At 40.2% G+C, this 17928-nt stretch overlaps 2 protein-coding genes across 2 annotated transcripts in view; both read right to left on the bottom strand.

Moving 5' to 3' along the window:
• Window positions 1–1685, bottom strand: part of kansl1b (KAT8 regulatory NSL complex subunit 1b) — a 48302-nt gene extending 46617 nt beyond the window's left edge. The window contains exons 1-2 of the mRNA XM_027026732.2: window positions 1664–1685; window positions 507–619 (exon numbers count right to left, since the gene is read on the bottom strand). The gene's annotated coding sequence lies outside the window, so the exon portion shown is untranslated. The remainder of the gene's footprint in view (window positions 1–506; window positions 620–1663) is intronic.
• A 1755-nt stretch (window positions 1686–3440) lies between these two features.
• cdc27 (cell division cycle 27) lies at window positions 3441–17343 on the bottom strand. Its single transcript, XM_027026735.2, has 19 exons — window positions 17163–17343; window positions 15736–15811; window positions 15118–15265; window positions 11428–11553; window positions 10563–10660; window positions 10234–10406; window positions 9504–9718; window positions 9028–9139; window positions 8767–8882; window positions 8510–8609; window positions 7864–8068; window positions 7212–7384; window positions 6690–6842; window positions 6187–6395; window positions 5643–5760; window positions 4650–4778; window positions 4445–4519; window positions 4191–4356; window positions 3441–4085 (listed from the first exon to the last, which is right to left on the bottom strand). Exons 1-19 carry the CDS (start codon window positions 17187–17189, stop codon window positions 4000–4002), a joined length of 2505 nt encoding a protein of 834 aa, XP_026882536.1. The 5' UTR covers window positions 17190–17343; the 3' UTR covers window positions 3441–3999.
• Between the last annotated feature and the right edge of the window lie 585 nt (window positions 17344–17928).

Below are 17928 nucleotides of genomic sequence, written 5' to 3'. Positions count from 1 at the left end.
GCTAAAGAAAATTAATTCATAAGCAAAGAGAAACAAGTGGTTGATGAGAATAAGAATTTCCAAGGCCAGCCTCTTTACCCAGTGGAATTTCTTTCAGATGTGAAGGTCCTGCACTGCTTTTCAGGTTTGTAAATGTATTGACACTTAGAATTGACAAAGTAGAAATGTTTTAAAGTGTTTTCTAAAAATGACTTTTGATGGGTTTGTAAGCAACTTGTAAATTGCATCCTCTAATGAAGATGACATACAATAGCAAACAATGGGGCATAAATTGCTTTTGGCCTAATGCAAATAAATGGAAATTAAATTTAAATAAGACCTAAAGTGTTGCGTTCAAATCGGGTAACTAGTGTAATTGCGCCATCTGTTGCTCAATACGAGACATTCCACCCTAAGAAGTCACAGTTGAAAACCACGGCGGCTTGCAAATTAATTGTAAATCAAATATACCTTAGATAACTAAAAATTATTCTGGAAGTGTTTGCGTATAATTAGACCTTTCTCACCAATGAAAGCCATGTCTTGAGTCCACTGTACAGATGTGCCCGAACTGCCATCGTTAATCCAAGTGTCTCCGTTTACCTCGTCCAAATATCTAATGGTGTGTACAAACTGAAACCTGGAGAGGAAAAAAAAGTAAACGCAAAACTGGTTTTGTTTCTACCACTCAAAAAGATAAAAATAGTGAACACCAGCACTGATTTCCGAAAGCTTCGTTAGATATCTGTTAAGTCAAGATGACATCCTGTTGGTACAGGGGGTCGCAAAACCCCTCGATCAAACTTTTACTGTAAAATGTAGACGGGTCACTCAAGAGCCTGTATACAAAACTAAATAACTGCGAGCTCTAGTTTGATACTTATGCCTGAATTATACCAATACCTAACCACTGTATTTCCTGCTTCACCAACATTTACACAGTACTATATTCAAGCAGATGTTTGAAAGTGCTAGCTAATGCAGAGAAAAAACAAGTTGACGTTAAAACATATTTACTTCGCATTAGCGACTTGCTGCCGTTAGTGACCGAACAACTTACTTAACTAGCTAGCCAGCTAACCATATAGCTAGATACCTGCTAAAATATTCTTCTCTGCGATTTAAAAATGGTCGGGCTAGAGGTTTCTGGCGTTCAACGAACGACCTGCCTTATTTAAACATTTCGGTACAGTTTCTGCGAGAATAATAACTAAGGGAAAACAATAATATTAGCTAGCTTCATTGACTTGACTAGCTAGTTACCGTTGCTAGCTGACAACCTACAGTTACGCGAACGCCAGGTAGAAACACGGCCTGTTCACATTACGTAGCGGCTGTCGGAGAAGATTTACATCGGTAGGTAATCTCGTTCGTGCGTAAATAAATAGTATTATTTTGTCTTTGGTAAGTTGTTAAAAGGAGTTACAAGTCTGCGGCAGCTAGCTAGCTAATAGTGTTACTGTTTCAACTGAACAAACCGAATTCGGCCTGTTGACTGCAACCTCCGATGTAATTTTACTTTGTCGTAACGTGCAGTGTTATCAGAATATTGAATAACATATACGATATAATTTCTCTGCGATTTAGTCATCATTTGTTTGCGAAGACACAGTTTTTTCCTTTACGAACCGTAAAGAAATAAGTATATTTTATATGACTGAGTGTAGAATTCATGTCCACTTACCTGCACAGATCAACCAGACTTGAACCGGAACAACCGTTCTGAATCGGTCTGTGATTGGGCAATGTTGAGAAAGCAGGACGCTGATTGGTTAGTTTTTTGTTGTTTTGTAAAAATGGGCGTTCGATTGAAGTAAATAAACTGTAACTTTGCAAGAGTTGGTCATTTTATTTATGTGATGGTCTTGTCGATTTTAGTATTCTTTTTATTTGCGCTATCAAATCTTAATCAATTAACGTTATTTAACCTCAACGCACATTAAATGTCTTCACACCCATCACCTTCAGCTTGCACAAATAACAACTTTCACAAGTAAACATAATCCAATTTTAGCATTTTCTTCCGGATAAATCGTCTTTCTACACATAATTTGATATCATTCATTAACATATGCCCAAACGCCCTTGCGCAGATTTTATTTATCAGATTTTATTTGTAAATACACACTAATAATCATGCATTTACGTATCATCAGTGTAATCTGACGGTGATCACAAAACCAAGTAATTTTACCTTACTCGTTTGCTATTGTACTAAAGACATACTAAGTTTACTTAATCGTAACCCAAAACATTCTCATATATTTTCGAATAAGGCATTAGCCACCACGAACTATAGCTACATCCTGCATTAACACTGAGCAGTACTGCTCAATCTAGTTACTGTGCCTTTTTATTAGTTTTTGCTTGTGTGCTATGGAAAGCTGATTTTTTGCACTTCTTTGTGGCACATGGGGAAAGCCAAACAATTCCGTGTATTGCAGAAGTAACTATACCTAGTAGTCAGTATTCTTAGTAGGTCAAGTTCTTCAACAACCACGTGAACAATTAAGTCAAAGTATTTTATTACTTTTTGAATTCTTAAAATATACAATCAACAAGCATTTACCCTAAGACAAAGTTTAAACACACAGATCTTGCAAAATGAAAGTCTTCTAAGATACTTGATGCACTTAAAAAAATTGTCATTAAAGCACCACAAATTTATTTCTTCCTCTCCCTTACCACTGGTCATTGTGCCACTGGATAGGTTCTGTAACATTTTGGTTGCTTGGAACTTTATCTGAAATGTCCAAATTGTGCAACATTACAAGAAATTTAAAATTACCTTTTGCAACTGGAAAATTGAATTTCTGAACAGGATGCGCAGGAATAACTCCACCATGTGCCACTACTAATAGTATGTGATGGATAGTGTTAAATTATTCTGACATTTAAATAACAAAAAAGGAGGACTTAAAACACAGCAGCAGCCCAGCCCAGCCTCTAACAACAAGGCTTCATTTATGTAGGCTGTCAGAGCAAACATTTTGTCCTCACATATTTGTTATATATCTGGTTGTGTCTTTGAAGTCTAAACAGGGAAACAACCGCATATAATAAATTTGTATGTTACCACATTCATGATAAGCAAATAATCTCATCCAGACAATCTGTCTGGTCAGCTAAAGAACAAAAAAAAAAACCCCAATATGACCATTTCAACCAGTTGTCTAAACATAGCCTTAGACTCCTTTTATAAAAAAGCACATTTTAGCTTGCATTTCTTTCTTGCTGTCTTTCACAGACTCACATGTAAATACTGTTTATCCTGTAGTAAATTCATGGACACTTGCTAGTTCTGTTATATTCCAGAAGATATGGAGTCAGTAAAACCCTGGAAAAGCAAAAGTGCCCAGTTTGATTCATATCTAATGCTACACCCACTCCTGTCCAGGGTTGAAAGTGCTATTCCATTCTCCGTTTATCTGCTCTATGCTGAAAAAGGGGAGAGGAATCAATTTGCAACTCTTACACAGGTCTTTATTTAGAGTAAATGAGAATAAAAGGAACAAAAGGCCTAGGCATTAAGACAGAAACATCCACACATCTCTGTGGCTTGCTTGTATTCTTCTTCTTCGCCTCTTGTTGGAGAGGATTGTGTCTCTGGGTCTCTGGTACAGGTGGCGATATGAATGGGTTAGACTTTGAGGGATTCTGAGAGACAGTAAAATAGCCCATGCTGATATGGGTATGATGGCTGGCCCAGGAGAATCCCACCAGCTGTAAGGCATAATGACAGAACTTGGAGGGTTGGGATAAAGATGAAAACAGGAGGGGAAATTTAAAAAAAAAAACAAAAAACAAAAAAAAAACTCCATGGTAAAACAAGTAAAAGTAAAAAATACAGAAATGAGGAGGTACTGTTTTAGCAGCAGTTTGTTTTTCCTTTTTTCTTCTCCTTCCTCCCATTTGTCTTTTTTTTCTCTTTTCATCTGAGCTGGAGTCTTAGTGTAACCCCAGGTTGGCATCCATTGTTGTTGCGCTTGAGTTCAGGCAGGAGAGCCCAGGAGCAGCGGGTTACAGGACTTCATCACTCTCAGTGGTGTGAAGTTGTGTGTCATCTGCATCAGTCATACTGCTCTCCTGTGACTCCTCAACTTCCGCTGCAATACAAAACACGTGGCCATCACTGCTCTCAGGCACTGCGTCACAAACGATAGATAAAGAGTGCATGCACTAGCAGTGCACACATGTGCTTGAGGACTTACTTGAGTAGAAGGGGTAGTCATCGGGGGTGACGGGCTCCTCATCATCAGGGAGGTAACGCTTGTCTATGGCCTCTTTGATCTGATTGTTGGCCCCTTTGGGGTCTAGGTCCATGGCCCAGGAAAAGTTCATCAAGGCCAAGTGTGTCTGACCAAGCTTCTTATAGACCTCCAGGAAACAGCAAACACTCAGGGTCAGAAAAACAAGAGCTGCTTAATTAATACCACATAATTCATCAAACATGTAATGTTTTTACCTTTCCTATTAAAAAGTAAACGAGGGACTCTTTGGGCACTATCTGTTTTAGCTCTTCAAGCTCCTGCAGAGCTGCCTGTGGGAAGAAAATTGGTTTCAAGTAATTGAAACTAAATGTGTGAACAAGTAATCATGAAATTCAGGGTTTGGTGTATTTGCAGTCTCTGGAACCCCCCCAAAGTACTAATCAACAAAAAGGTACCTACCTTGTATTTTTCATTAGCAAAGAGAATAGAGGCCCTGTGAAATTTGCATAGTGGGTTCTTGGGGTCAATGCTAATTGCTCTGTTCAGGGTCTCTAGAGCATGGTCTGATTTTTTTAATGCATGCTGGACCTGAGAGGGAAGGAGAGAGAAAGAAAGAGACAGAGAGAGACTTATTCCAAGTTTCCCATAGAACTGTTCAAACTTGCAGCCCAACTGCAGTAGCCCAATCTTATTAAGTACAAACATTTACGACACTCTGCGGCAAATGCAAATCATACATCTTATTTGGATGAGACTCTGTTCCTGCTTATTTAAAAACACCACCACAGTTGCTGTTCTGCCTTACTTTAAGTTTATACTCTAATGCAAGTTTGCGAGAAGAAAGCTGTGATTTTTTTTTTCCTCTGGATTTATTTCACATGAGCGTGAGAAAAACCCCTAATCATACACCGAAGTGATGACGTTCCTGTAAAGTTCGGACTGGTATTCATCCAAACCCTGTTGGAGCTCACACTGTCTATATTATCCCCCCTGTCCACTTGGAACCCAGGCTATGCTACAAATTATAGTATTTACTACAAAAGGTATAATTTCTAGGGGATCCATAACAGGTTAAATTTGGCTGTTCAAGAAGACAAGTATCTCCTTCCTGACAGTCCAACTTTCCCTAGACTTCTTTAAAACAATTAGACGATTATATGGAGGACTGAACTTGCAAGACAAGAGAGCCAATTCCTTATTTCAGATGCATGTACATGTTGCCTATTGGCCAACATTGTCTATCCATGTTTGATAAGCATGAGTCATATACAAACTGCGAACCCTCTTCATTGAGAGCTCATCTCATTCTCCAAGATCTCACCTCTTTCTCTGCAAGACCACCTCACACCCAACCCATCACACCACCTTCCCCAGCCACCAACTATTCCTCCACAAGACCCCACCTCTTTTCCACCTGCTGAGACCCTACTTCTTTCCCGAGGGCTTACTCACCACTCCAATGTGGCAGAGTAGCACAGAGCTCTGGGGGTTAATACTCAAAGCCTTCTTGAAATGAATCTCAGCCAGGTTAAACTTCTCCTGCTTGTAGTAGATCATTCCCAAGCCATACCTACAGCAACAGAGAATTGGACACAATTATCATTTACTGAGAACCTGCTAGATCTGTCCACATATTCTTTTGTAGCAACATTTTCAACATTTTTCTTTATTAATGCATAATCCTAGTAATGAATGATATCATAAAATCATTGGTTATTAAAACCAAACCATTATTTGTTTTTTGGTGTCAGATTCATGAACATAAAATTTTCAGATTTTGGAATCTCAAGTGAATACAAAAAGATCAAACGATACATGGATTACATCCAAATACTTAATATTCATTTATTAAATATTATAACTTAAAGGAACAAGAGCTCAACATCTCAATAGCTGTTAGCTGTGCTTCATGAATGAATATCTAACTGGCATTGATAACTTTTTAATTAACCATTACAATTAGCATTTTGGGCAGAGCCACAAACACAAGTCATACCAGGCATTATAGTGGCGCTTATTTAGCCGAATGGCATTGCGGAAACAACCCAGGGCTTTCTCCAGCTCCTCCGTCAGCACCAGCTCATGCCCCAGCAGGGTGTAGGCATAGGCAAAGCTTGGCTCCACCTGAATGGCCCGTGTGAAAAACTTGATGGCTATGTCGTGTTCCCGCTGCAGACTGAAACAGTTCCCAGCTACGCACCAGGGCTGCAAGAGGAAACAGCAGTGTTAGAAAAGTTAACTAATAGTATACATATAAAATATGTGTGAGCACACATGTATCATATGCCTATACAATAACAATTAATTTAATAATATATGAAAAATAGAGCTTTCCTAACAAGGTTCCTAATGGCTTTAAAATGACCTTTATAAAATTTACCAGTTCAGAATCAAGAAAAAAAAACAACATACAAATTGGCACTATGAAACCATGATGCAAAAGTTGTCCTACTCCCCTAACAGCACGGTAAACAAGGAGGCGCTGAAGCTGGCCACTACCTCTGGTGAATTTTTGTCCATGTCAGTAAGCTCTTTAGACAGTGCAGAGAGCGCCACATCTTTCTGTAGGTGCCATAGTGTAGTAGAGTAGATTTCCATCCCTTCCACCCGATAGCTTTCAATGCGCCGCACTTCAGAGAAGATCCTCTCAGCCTTAGGACAGTAACTCACACATCTCAGATATGGCTTACACAACAGGCTGTCATTACTTGTTCTGTCTTGCTCTTGAAAAGCAGTCATTCATTCAATGAAGTGGCAAGGAATGGGGTATGAATGTACTTAACTGGAATTAAGAAAATTCAGAATCTTTTTGACTATTTAGACTTTGAGGGAGAGAATGGATCTGACTGCCTGCCACACTGAAGTCTAAAATGTAATTTTCTATGACTTCAGGATAAGTTGAGGTCTTTTATTACTTTTAGGTCTCCATGCTTATATTAAAAGCACCTTGAAACCAAAGTAGATTTCAGTACTAACCAAGTCCAACTGGGCAAGCGTATATGGGGTGGCAGCCGCTCTCACCTGCATGTACTCTGCCAGTTCAAAGTGCGCGCGGCCGATCTGGCCCAGCACCCAGCCTGTGTTGTAGTGGTGTGCAGGAAGCTGGCTGAGGATGCTGATGGCCTCCCTGCAGTTGTATGAGCACAGGGCAAGGTAGCCGCGGCCAATGTCTCGCATCAGAGACATCAGCCCATCTGGAACATAGAATGAGGGAGAAGGACAGAAACAAAAAAAAAAAAGAATTTTATTCCTAAGTGGCCCATGACTTTTCCCAGATTTTACTAAGTTGCAGCAGGTGACTCTTAGTATTGCGCTTTCATTACTATAGTAGCAAGTGTTTTGGGGTCAAAAATGCTTCCCTAGTACATAAGCCACCACTTGACAAGTTGGTGCTTTAAACTTCCAGCCTTTTTGAAGTTTTTAAAACCCCAAGACTTTCCTCAAGACAATTCCCTCTAACAAAAATCACAATCCCTATAATCAGCCCTGCACTATTATTCAGTAATCCCATATCCCTTCAACACTAAAAACCACCCTGTCAGTAATAGATTCCTATTCAGGACTTCAATGCAAAGATATTTAGCTTATTAACCACAATTAAGTTCACCCCTTTCACTACCAGCCATTACTTGTTATAAGTGGGGTATGCGATGGGTTGCCACAGTGACTATACCTGCTGCAGCCTTCTGTAATGTGAAGGCCTGAAACTGGGGCGAGCTGATGTTACCCTTCCCCTCTGCCATGGACGAGTCCAGCTTCAGGATCTCGATGCTCTCGTTCAGGCTGGACGGGGTGACCCCCCCTTTCCCCGTTTTTGTCTTCGTCTTCCTGTTGGGGATCTTGGTGGGGAACTTCATCTTTAGCTTCTTGCTGTTCTCCTGATGAATTCAGACAGGGGCCGAACACAATGAACGGAATAGAGAGCTAAAACGCATCTGATATTCTTAACATAAATGTTCATAACAAGCTTTAAATGGACATTAATACAGTAACTCCTCTGTCTGTTCTTTTTTTTTGTGGCATTCACCACTACCCCTTAATTTTTTGTACAGTGAAACCAAAATTGACAAATGTGTCTTTTTTTATGCAAGCTTGTGTGTATGTATAAATACACAAACAATTTTATGTATATATATATATATATATATATATATATATATATATATATATATATATATATATAATATATATATATATATATATATATAAATATATATATATATATATATATATATATATATATATATATATATATATATAAAAACCGCACACACACGAATGCCCCCCCCAAGCAGACTGTTCTGTGTGTGTGGGCATACCTTGGCAGTGGAGCTGGCACTGGTGAAGAGTCTGGAGCTCCGGCGCGGCTGCACGTTGGGTGGAGCAGCAATGGTGGGACTCAGCACTTGAGGCGTAGTACTGCACAAGCCACACACACATCCATATGCCAGTCAGAACTGTGCCAGACACGTTCATGACCCATCCTCTACATGAGGTCAGTTACCTCCATGTTCATTATATACTATGAAGACTGATTTTAGTCCTGTTTTTATAACCAGCACTCACACACACTTACCTGGTCTGTGGGGCAGTAGTCTGGGTCTGGTTAAAGGGATTTGGAATCACCTCTCTGCTGTTGCCACTCTGTGAAAACACCGACTTCGTCCCCACTTGACTGATTCTGCTGACGCTCTATAAGAAAAAGAGGAATTGGAATGCCAGCGAAAAATGTCTGTTACTACTCACTAATAAAGGCTGCATTGAAGCCAAAAAGCTTCACTGTATTACAGACTAAAGTATTTCCCTCACAGCATGCAGGCAGAAAGAAGAGTGGCACCTTTTTTGGTGGGCCAGGTGGTGGGGGTGGCTCCATCCCTGTCCCACTGTGACTGTAGTTCTGCAGATAGGAGGGGTCTCCTGGGCTAGGGTCAAGGGGCAAGATTCCGAAACTGGAAAGTGGGAGAAGAGGTGAAAGCACCAATTAGGAAAAATACTCCTGTTTGTTGCACTGACCACTAGAAGAAGTAACACAGAGGATAATCTTTGCCACAGAAGTGATTGGCCAGTGCAATTAAGCATTATAGGAAGAAACTCAATCAGCATTATGATTAAAAATATATTTCTGGAACTTTATTATTGTAGACTGTATTGTTTCTTTTTCAGTTTTATAAAGTCACAAACATTTAATGCATTTTACCATTTTGCAATAAACAGAGCAGATGTACTTATCAAGTGTAGCTGTACTGAACACAAACTCAGGTAGTGTACAGGGTGAGTGAGGCAAAGCGAGGTAAGGTAAGATGAGGCAGGCACCTGGGGGTGAGAGGGCTCAGGGCAGCAGTGCCTCCAAGTAGACAGCGCCCGCTCTTGGGCTTGTTCTGCACCTGCTTGGACAGCAGCGAGCCACCCGTGCTCAGTGGCACAGAGTCAGGCGAGATGACAGAGGAGTCGATGTAAGACATAGAGGAGTCTGTGTTAAGAGAGGAGTACTTCGAGTTGGATGACTCCAGATTGAGCCGGTTCAGTTCCTTTGGGTAACAGGAAGGAGAGGGGGAGGGAGAGAAAAGCCATAGAAATCAATATTGGCTAATTTTAACAAACCACATCCTGGAGCTACAATACCCAGGACTTTCAACAGTGAAAGACCACCACTTCATTCTGCTGTGATGATCCCTGGCACTACCATAACATACAACAGTTTACTATTTGCTTTTATTTATCTGACAGAAGATCTCATGAAGGTTGTCAATCTATCTAGTTCAAATCAAAACTTATTTTTGTTTTTGTATAAACCCAAAAAATAATAAAAATAAAATTCTCAGTTAGCTGGACAACCTACTTCAAAATGTTAAGACCACCCAAGAGGGAAATGTTTAAGGGATAATACAGACATTTGGCCAAGTTATCCAATAGACTAAGAAACTCTGCTTTAGGAAATGTCATACACCCCAGGGAGCACAAAAACAACTCAAACCCTCTCCTGGAAGTGAGTTTGGAACCATGATTGACAGCAGGTGCATGTTGCGCAGGCCTGAACCCATACCAGGGTGTCCTGGGGCGTCTCCATGAGAACGGAGTCAACCTGCCGGTGGGGCATGTTATGGCTAGGGGTGTGGGCAGGGCTCATGGGGAAGGAGGGGGCACCTCCTCCACTGCCCCCGCTGAAGCTCTGCAGAGAGGTTAACCTGAAGATCTGCTCGGGATCTGGCCGCTCACCTGCACCGCCACCCACCCACACACACAGATCAAAATTACAAGGGCATACCACTCAAAGGGTCAAAATGTCAAAATATTGGCAGTTGATCAAGTGAGGAAAAATAAGCTGTTTTGAAAAGTGAAAAGCAAAAACAGAAGAACAAATAATAAACTCACCAATTTGGCAGAGGGACTCGAAGGGCGACCAGAGGAAAGGATTCTCACTCAGGCTCCTCTGGTAACATTCAGCCCCTTTAGCCAAGCGATCTGTTTTACTGCACACCAGGAAGAAAGGCATTAGCTCGCCAAACAGCTGAACATATTAAAATAGACCCACATTTCTAAATCCAAAGAGGTGTCTATTCTTAACACTACATACACAAGTTTGGATTTTTGGGAAATGTTTTTTTTTTTTTTTTCCCCCCATCATTCAATCAAGATGAAGAATTAAATGTCTGTTAAATCAGTTCATCCATATTTATATAGCAATTACTTCCATAAGCGTAGTTTTTCCTGCTCACACTACTCATATAATATGGTAGGCTGGAGTATGAGAGTGGTGCCCTCCCCCAAAGTTGAAATTAAACCTACACCATTGCTTACTTCTAAACAAGGAAATGACTAACTGCAAAAACAACCATACTTATTGTCTCATTTACATTCACCTCTTGAGCTATATTGGAGGAAATTCCCCACATGCTCCTAGCTACTTGCCACAATATTCCATCTCTTAAGATGCCTTCTCCCATATAGCCTAGACTTTTCAATGAAGATAGCAGTGGTTTATCATCATTCAGTTAACTTATGGCAAAACACCTGTGCTTTTAACAGACCTGAATCAGATATATAAACCAATATACGAAGAGAAAGTGATCTGGTACTGTTAAAACATTCTATGCCCCTGGTTAAAGCAGCCACTTTTAACCTAGCAAAACTAAAAAGCAGATGAACATGTAATTTAGCTACTAGACATTGGATTTAGTTTAAAAATGCTTAATGGTGGTAGTCAGTTGACCAGTCTAGCACAGCAGGGTATACACACCAGTAGATCTGCCCGAGCAGCGCCAGTGTGAAACAGGATGAGTCGCCGAACTCGGTCACGATATCGTCCTGGCTCTTCTGTTTGTTCAGGACTCCTCCCGTGAGGATCTGCTCACCCTCTGCCAGCCTGAAACACACACACACACACACACACACACACACACACACACACGTATTAGTATATTAGCCCATTATCTTTTCCCTTATCTCTGTAAAATAATACATGCTGAAGCTATAGGATTCAAGATTCATTATTATATCAAATCAAACATGTATGACATTGTGGCTAGGGTTAGACATAAACAAAGATTATTACTCTGCAAATTTCAACAGTAGTTGAAAAACAGTGGCAAGAGGCAAAAATGCATGCTTATCCACAACATGGACCGATTAATGCATCATAACAGATATTTAATAAGTAAAATACAAATATCAAACTGCTAACAATGTTAATATAAGCAGTTATATTCTGATGATATTTAAATATAAATTTTTTTTTTTTTTCGTGGGTCTCAAATACAGAGATAGCAAGCCCACTATAACTCTCACAATGCTGCAAGAGCTCTGGGGAGATTTCTAGAACCTTATGTAAGGTCTGCCTCTAAATATGCCAGGTAGGAGGCCCATGTCAAGGATGAAGATACATTTTTTCATAAGCTGCTAATTTTTTTCTGGCCATAATCATGGGCTTGCATCAGCAATCCAACACCAACACTAAGGCTGATATTATTACAGAGAAAAAGGGCACCAATAATTAACTCCTGCTTAAAAAGGAAATCAGAATTCAGACTTGATGAACAATTTAAATGCTCATGATGCAATGCTTTTCCTCAACAGGTGGTTTCTATGGAAATCTAAATTTAAACATGTGGCAGCATGCAGACAAGATAAAGCAAACTCTGTCCCTAGGCCATAAACATGATTACCATTACAAATAAAAAAATGTATCCCAAAATAGTGCAGAAGAGCAGGGGGTATTCCTATACCAAAAGAGCAACATACCCTCCACATTACGAAGGCTTACAGGGCAAGATTTTCTTTAATGTGATTGGGCATAGATTGACTGCATATTTCAAAGTAAATAAGTTAATTGACATCAGTTTAAAAGACAAGGATTTTGCAGGTTGTATGGAGCATAGCAGTGTGATCTGGCATCAGATTCAGACAGTGAAGAAAGAGGGTAAGGACCCACATGTGGTATTCCTAGACTTGACTCGGTGTCACACAATCTCTTATGGAATGCGTTTGGGTTCTTTCATGTACCCTATTATGAAGGTATCCAGTTTTAATACAGGAGGAGCATGTTAATTTCTAAAAATTATTAAAAATGTGTATTATTAAAATTATTGAAAAAAGCAGGCTATACTATTTCACTGCTAGCACTTATGATGGCAATGGAGGTGATCATTAGGGTTTTTAAGTGGGTTGTAGGTGGGGAGAGCTTGCACAACTGTACCCAGCTCCCTCCAATCAGGACATATAAGAAGAGACAGTGCTGACAACTGCTGTGCCATATACCCGGTAGATGGTAGTGGCTAGAGGGTTCATGCTGTCAAAGGTGTGGCATGGTATGGGAGAAAGGTATGGGATGTTTTTAAGATCTAAGGACACAGTGGTAAAAACATCAGTCAGAAAAGCAGGATCAAAGTGCAATCTGTGAGAGATGGTGTAGTTAGCCAGGAGAGCATGGGAGCAAAGGGATGTGGTAGGGCAGGTGCAAAGCAGAAGCACAGGGCTTGGATCAGGTGAGTTGTAGATAGCATTTAGTAAGGTCACATCATCAGACAGAAGGTGAATGGTTACTAATTTTATATGTGAGCAGGAAGAGGCAACATTGCAGGCAACAGCAGCTTGGCAGGGAAAAGAGGCACAATGGCTTTAGCTGCGAAAATTTAAGGTAGAGGAATATCACCTGGCAGGAGCTGTGAGCGATGGGTGTGAACAACATTACATTTTTGTCTGGAGCAACTTACGACATCCTTTCACCTCTGCAAAATCTTGAACAGTGGGTAGATGAAGGTCGAACTTGTAAATCATGTGTGGGGACTGGGAAGCTGAAGCATATTTTATCAGCGTGTAAGGTTAGTTTGTCACAGATACGCTACACATGGAGGCACAATGAGGTTCTTAGCTCCTTAGTGTATTTATTCCACAATGTGGTCACCTCTATGCCCAATGGTGTCAATAGTAGAGCAGTTAGGTGAGGGTTGTGAGGGACAGTGTAGTGGAGTGAGAGCACAGGCTGTACATATCAGTAGATGGGTTGAAGCACGAGATCGGAAATTGGTAAGGAAGGAATATGTGAAGCACCTGAAAGGGCTAGTCAGTGGCAGTGAATGAGGAGAACACAGGCTAGTTTGGAAAAGGCAGCATAAATATTCAGACAGGAATGGCTGAGGTATACAATGTCTCAGGTACATGGAGGTCTGGACCGGTGATTGTTGCGTCATGTCATTGTCATGTTTAGAAAGAAAAACAGTGGCACTGAGCCTGCATTAACAGTGTTAGTAGGGCTGAGTATGGCCTTAGTCACTGGTGAGGTCAGTATGAATCTGCCATGTCGGGAAGTGTTTGGTGGTATGGCAGCAGAGTACACATTAATTGTGCTAGTGGGCCTAAGTATGGCCTTTAGGCACGACGAAGGCCAAACTGGGTTCACAATTAAAGAGGTCGACATATGGCAGGTCAATGGTATAAAGGTGAGCATGGAGGGGCGTGGGTCCGGGATGCCAAACACTGACAATGGGAGGTGCCTACTTGATGACTCATTGTGAGCTGGTGGTTTCTTAGAGGATTATTATGAATGGAGTGAATGGGCTGGGTCTTATGTGAAAGTCTAATGGTTTAGCACAGAATATTTATCTTGCCCTGTGTATAATTATAACTTTGACTCACTGTGTAATATTATATATATATATATATATATATATATATATATATATATATATATGACAGATGATGGAATTACTAATTAATTTCACCTACTTCACAAGCATACGAAAAAACAATCTTTGCAAATCCAGAAATAACCAAACATTAAAAAGTATTTCCATTACCAATCTGCAATTGGGCTTTGCTTTGATACTCATAGGTACAAACAGGGAACTGTGACTACCATATACAGCATAGCATTCCGTTACTCCTACTGGCGTGGGTGTTTCTCTTTTACGAACACACATCGCTGGCATACAAGGGTTTTTCACACTGCACCAAATCACAAGCACCTCTATGCATACATTTTTCTCTAATACCTGAAAAACAGCATAACAACAAGCACAGCAATAGCCTACTCCACTCCATAAAAGGATGTGGTAAGACTGATGTAACTAGTCTAATAAATCTAATAGCATCACAACACTTAGACACTAGACAACACTTAGAAACCTAGCTGGATCCAAGCAGCATTTCTAATTTAACCGTGTAATTTAACAAATGGTCACACCTAAACACAGTAGTAGGTTTTTTTTTTTCAAAACATTGTTCATCACAGTATAAAAAGGAGCACATCAACATTCTAAGCATACAGTTATGAGGAGTATATATTGGCAAAAACATTAAAATGTAACTAAAACATAATGAGGGCTTCAAGGGCATATGTTCATATTTGCTGTCACTGTACTGCATCCTTCCACAAGCCTAAAGCCCTTTCAAACAGGTCACAGTAAAACAATGCCGTTGAAGGAGATCTTACTTGCTGAGTTCCACGCAGCACTTGGCGAGGAGGTATTTGCACTGTGGTGTGGTGCAGCTGTGCCCTTTGAGGAGGTGGTAAGCCTTGTAGGCCTTTCCAGAGCGATAGTAACATGTAGCCAGGAGGAAGAGAGCCTCTTCTGAATGCACTAACAGAATAGGCAAAAATGCATATTAACAAAGAAAAAAAAACCACAATACAAATTTGGTCCAATAATCAAATAACGCAGAAGCTTCTGAATGAGTCTGGCATCTTCGGTCAGGGTAGATACCAATATAACCACGACATTGTTAACCTATGGCACATGACTGCAAAATATACAAAAGTACCATACAACTGAAAAACGGACAAAGAAAAGCTGTAGGCGAAGACACTCTCACAAGTGCACCCAGGATGCACCGTTAAATTGTGTGTATCAGTAACCTTAGAACACTAATTAATACCAAAAAAACCCAAACATACATTTGTCATATATACAGATCTGGACCTTCTTGAGCTTAATCCATAATCAACATATGTAGTACAAATAGCGCAGATTTCTCCATAGGATCTAATGGAAATGTCGGCGGTTGCATGCTATTCGTGAGGTGTCAGCGTTTGGAAGATTAAAGTTACTACCTTCAGCATAGAGCCTCTCTGCCAGGAACACAGCGTCTCTGTAGGCATAGTGGTTTAGAGCGTGCCAGACAGCTGCCTATGGGACGAAGGCAGAGCAGCGGTTACCACAGCACGTCAGCACATCGTTTCTCCAACATATAAAGCGCTTGCGAAAGGTCAAAGCAGGCAACTGTAGTTTACATGCAAGTGAGCTAAACGGAATCAATGCAGATTTACTTATCGATGTGTATAATTATAAATGACCACAATGCTGCTTGAATGATACGCAACAAGAATCGCATGATACTGTTACAACCCCATGGAGACGACTATGACAGTGTCTTTAAAACACGCCATTTACAGATATCGTGTACTGACAAATGCAAAAGACACCTAGCGAGGTTGTTTATTATTTTTGACGACTGTAGGTTGTCAGTAGGTTGCCAAGTCGAACAAATCGTCACAAATTTGAAATGAGACGCTTCAGTATTCAAAGAGGGCGTAATCGAATTTGACATTTCAGCATTTCGCAAGATAGTAACGTTTTATAGTTATATAGCTCTATTAACGCATATGATTATATGGTTATACATTTAAATATGGTTATAGTCAGCTAGGTTAGCTAGCACAGCTAACTACCTAGCAAATTAGCTATGGAATATTTGACAAATAGCTAGGTAACCGGCTTTGTCTGGAACCTAATATTGATAATTTAGCAGTTAACTAGCTAGCTGTGTTATCTTTTATTGATATGACAGCAGCACAATACGTGACAAGTAGACAATGTGTCTTAAAAAAACATGTTTTAATGCAACGTTAGTTAGCAACTAGGTTAGCTACTAAATAAGTTAGCTAGCTAGCGTTAAACTATTTTTTCCCCATCAAGATCTGGCTAGCTAGTTAGCTACCTACTTGTATGACCTGCTTGCAATTGCAATTCTTTGCAGTGGTTTAGATTATTTTCGAGTAGCTGTTTGAAGTTAGCAGCTTTTGGAAAGTCCAAATACCCTAATCATAATTCTGATCAATAAAATATTCGCTGCAAAGCTTAAAATGTAGCTAGCTAGCGAACTAGGTAGCCAACAGGCTAACGTTACCCGCGTTGGTTGCCGTGGTTTGTTGATCCTAGTCATTAACGTTAGCAAGCACTAACGCTAGCTTGCGAAACCTCTAACTATGACTAGCTATGTGGCGGGCGATAACAGGTTTTAAATATACTAAAATAGGATTCTTTTAAAAAATAATTTCAACCCTTCCTACGTGTGGTGTTGTATTTGTAATGTCATCAAAGAGCGAAGGCTTGACGTTTTGATTAGAATAGCTAGGCCTGAGCACTGGCCCCGGGATAGAGTATGCCACCGACTGGCAAAGTACGAGTTTTGTTGTGGATTAAAGTCATAACCTTCGCTTATGACTGAAGACAATAATTTTAACTGCTGTTTAATTACCTGGACAGGTTCCTGCAACACCGTCATTCCGTAGCCAGGCTCCTCGTCTCCCCTTTGGCTTCCCTCTTTCTCCTACTCCTTTCTAGTTCAATACAGGCCAGAAGTAGCAAGGTGAAGCTAGCATCAAAGATTTGAACATACCAACCGTTATCGGAGACCGAAAACATCCGGATATGGCCGATTCAAATACGTTCTTGAGGAAATACGATACAATTTGTGTTTTTGCCACAAGGTGGCACCATTACAGTGTCTCAAATATGATAAATCCTTTCTGGTGGGAGTGACATTTAAACGTCAGAATGTGTTGCAGTTATTCCGGTGTTTGAAGGTTTTGAATATTTAGACAACGCTAGGCAATTAATTTAACCTTTGATCGGCCTATAACATTATTGCGAAATATAAAACAGATTAGAACACGTAATAAAAACAATTCATCACCTCATGTTGACACCTAAAATGGAAAGTTCGTTAAATTATTTACGACATGCACCTGTAATCTAGCTGCAGATAAAATAACTTTGTTCTTTTAACATTTACATTAACGGTATTTAGCTGACGCTTTTATCCAAAGCGATTTACAATTAGGACTGAGTACAACTTGAGGGTTAAGGGCCTTGTTCAGGGGCCCAACAGGTGCGATTTGGCAGTGGGGGAGGGTGATGAACTGATAACGTTCTGATTACTGGTCAAGTATCGTAACCACTGCGCTACCATTGCCCATATAGCAAGTATTATAGAGTGTATAAAGTTTTGAAAATTACACTAC

This window comes from Electrophorus electricus, chromosome 4 (assembly GCF_013358815.1).
Source record: "Electrophorus electricus isolate fEleEle1 chromosome 4, fEleEle1.pri, whole genome shotgun sequence".
Taxonomy (NCBI): Eukaryota; Metazoa; Chordata; class Actinopteri; order Gymnotiformes; family Gymnotidae; genus Electrophorus; species Electrophorus electricus.
Note: the sequence above shows the minus strand (reverse complement) of the source record. Positions and strands in the feature narration are given on the sequence as shown.

What these genes read in the sequence shown, in the direction of transcription:
- cdc27 (XM_027026735.2), bottom strand. Translation starts at nt 17,189, where the DNA reads ATGACGGTGTTGCAGGAACCTGTCCAG. An exon ending in CGAGTCCCTCTGCCAAATTG is followed by an intron (nt 10,407 to 10,562) that starts GTGAGTTTATTA and finishes GTGGCGGTGCAG; the next exon opens with GTGAGCGGCCAGATCCCGAG. An exon ending in AGACGCCCCAGGACACCCTG is followed by an intron (nt 9,719 to 10,233) that starts GTATGGGTTCAG and finishes TGTTACCCAAAG; the next exon opens with GAACTGAACCGGCTCAATCT.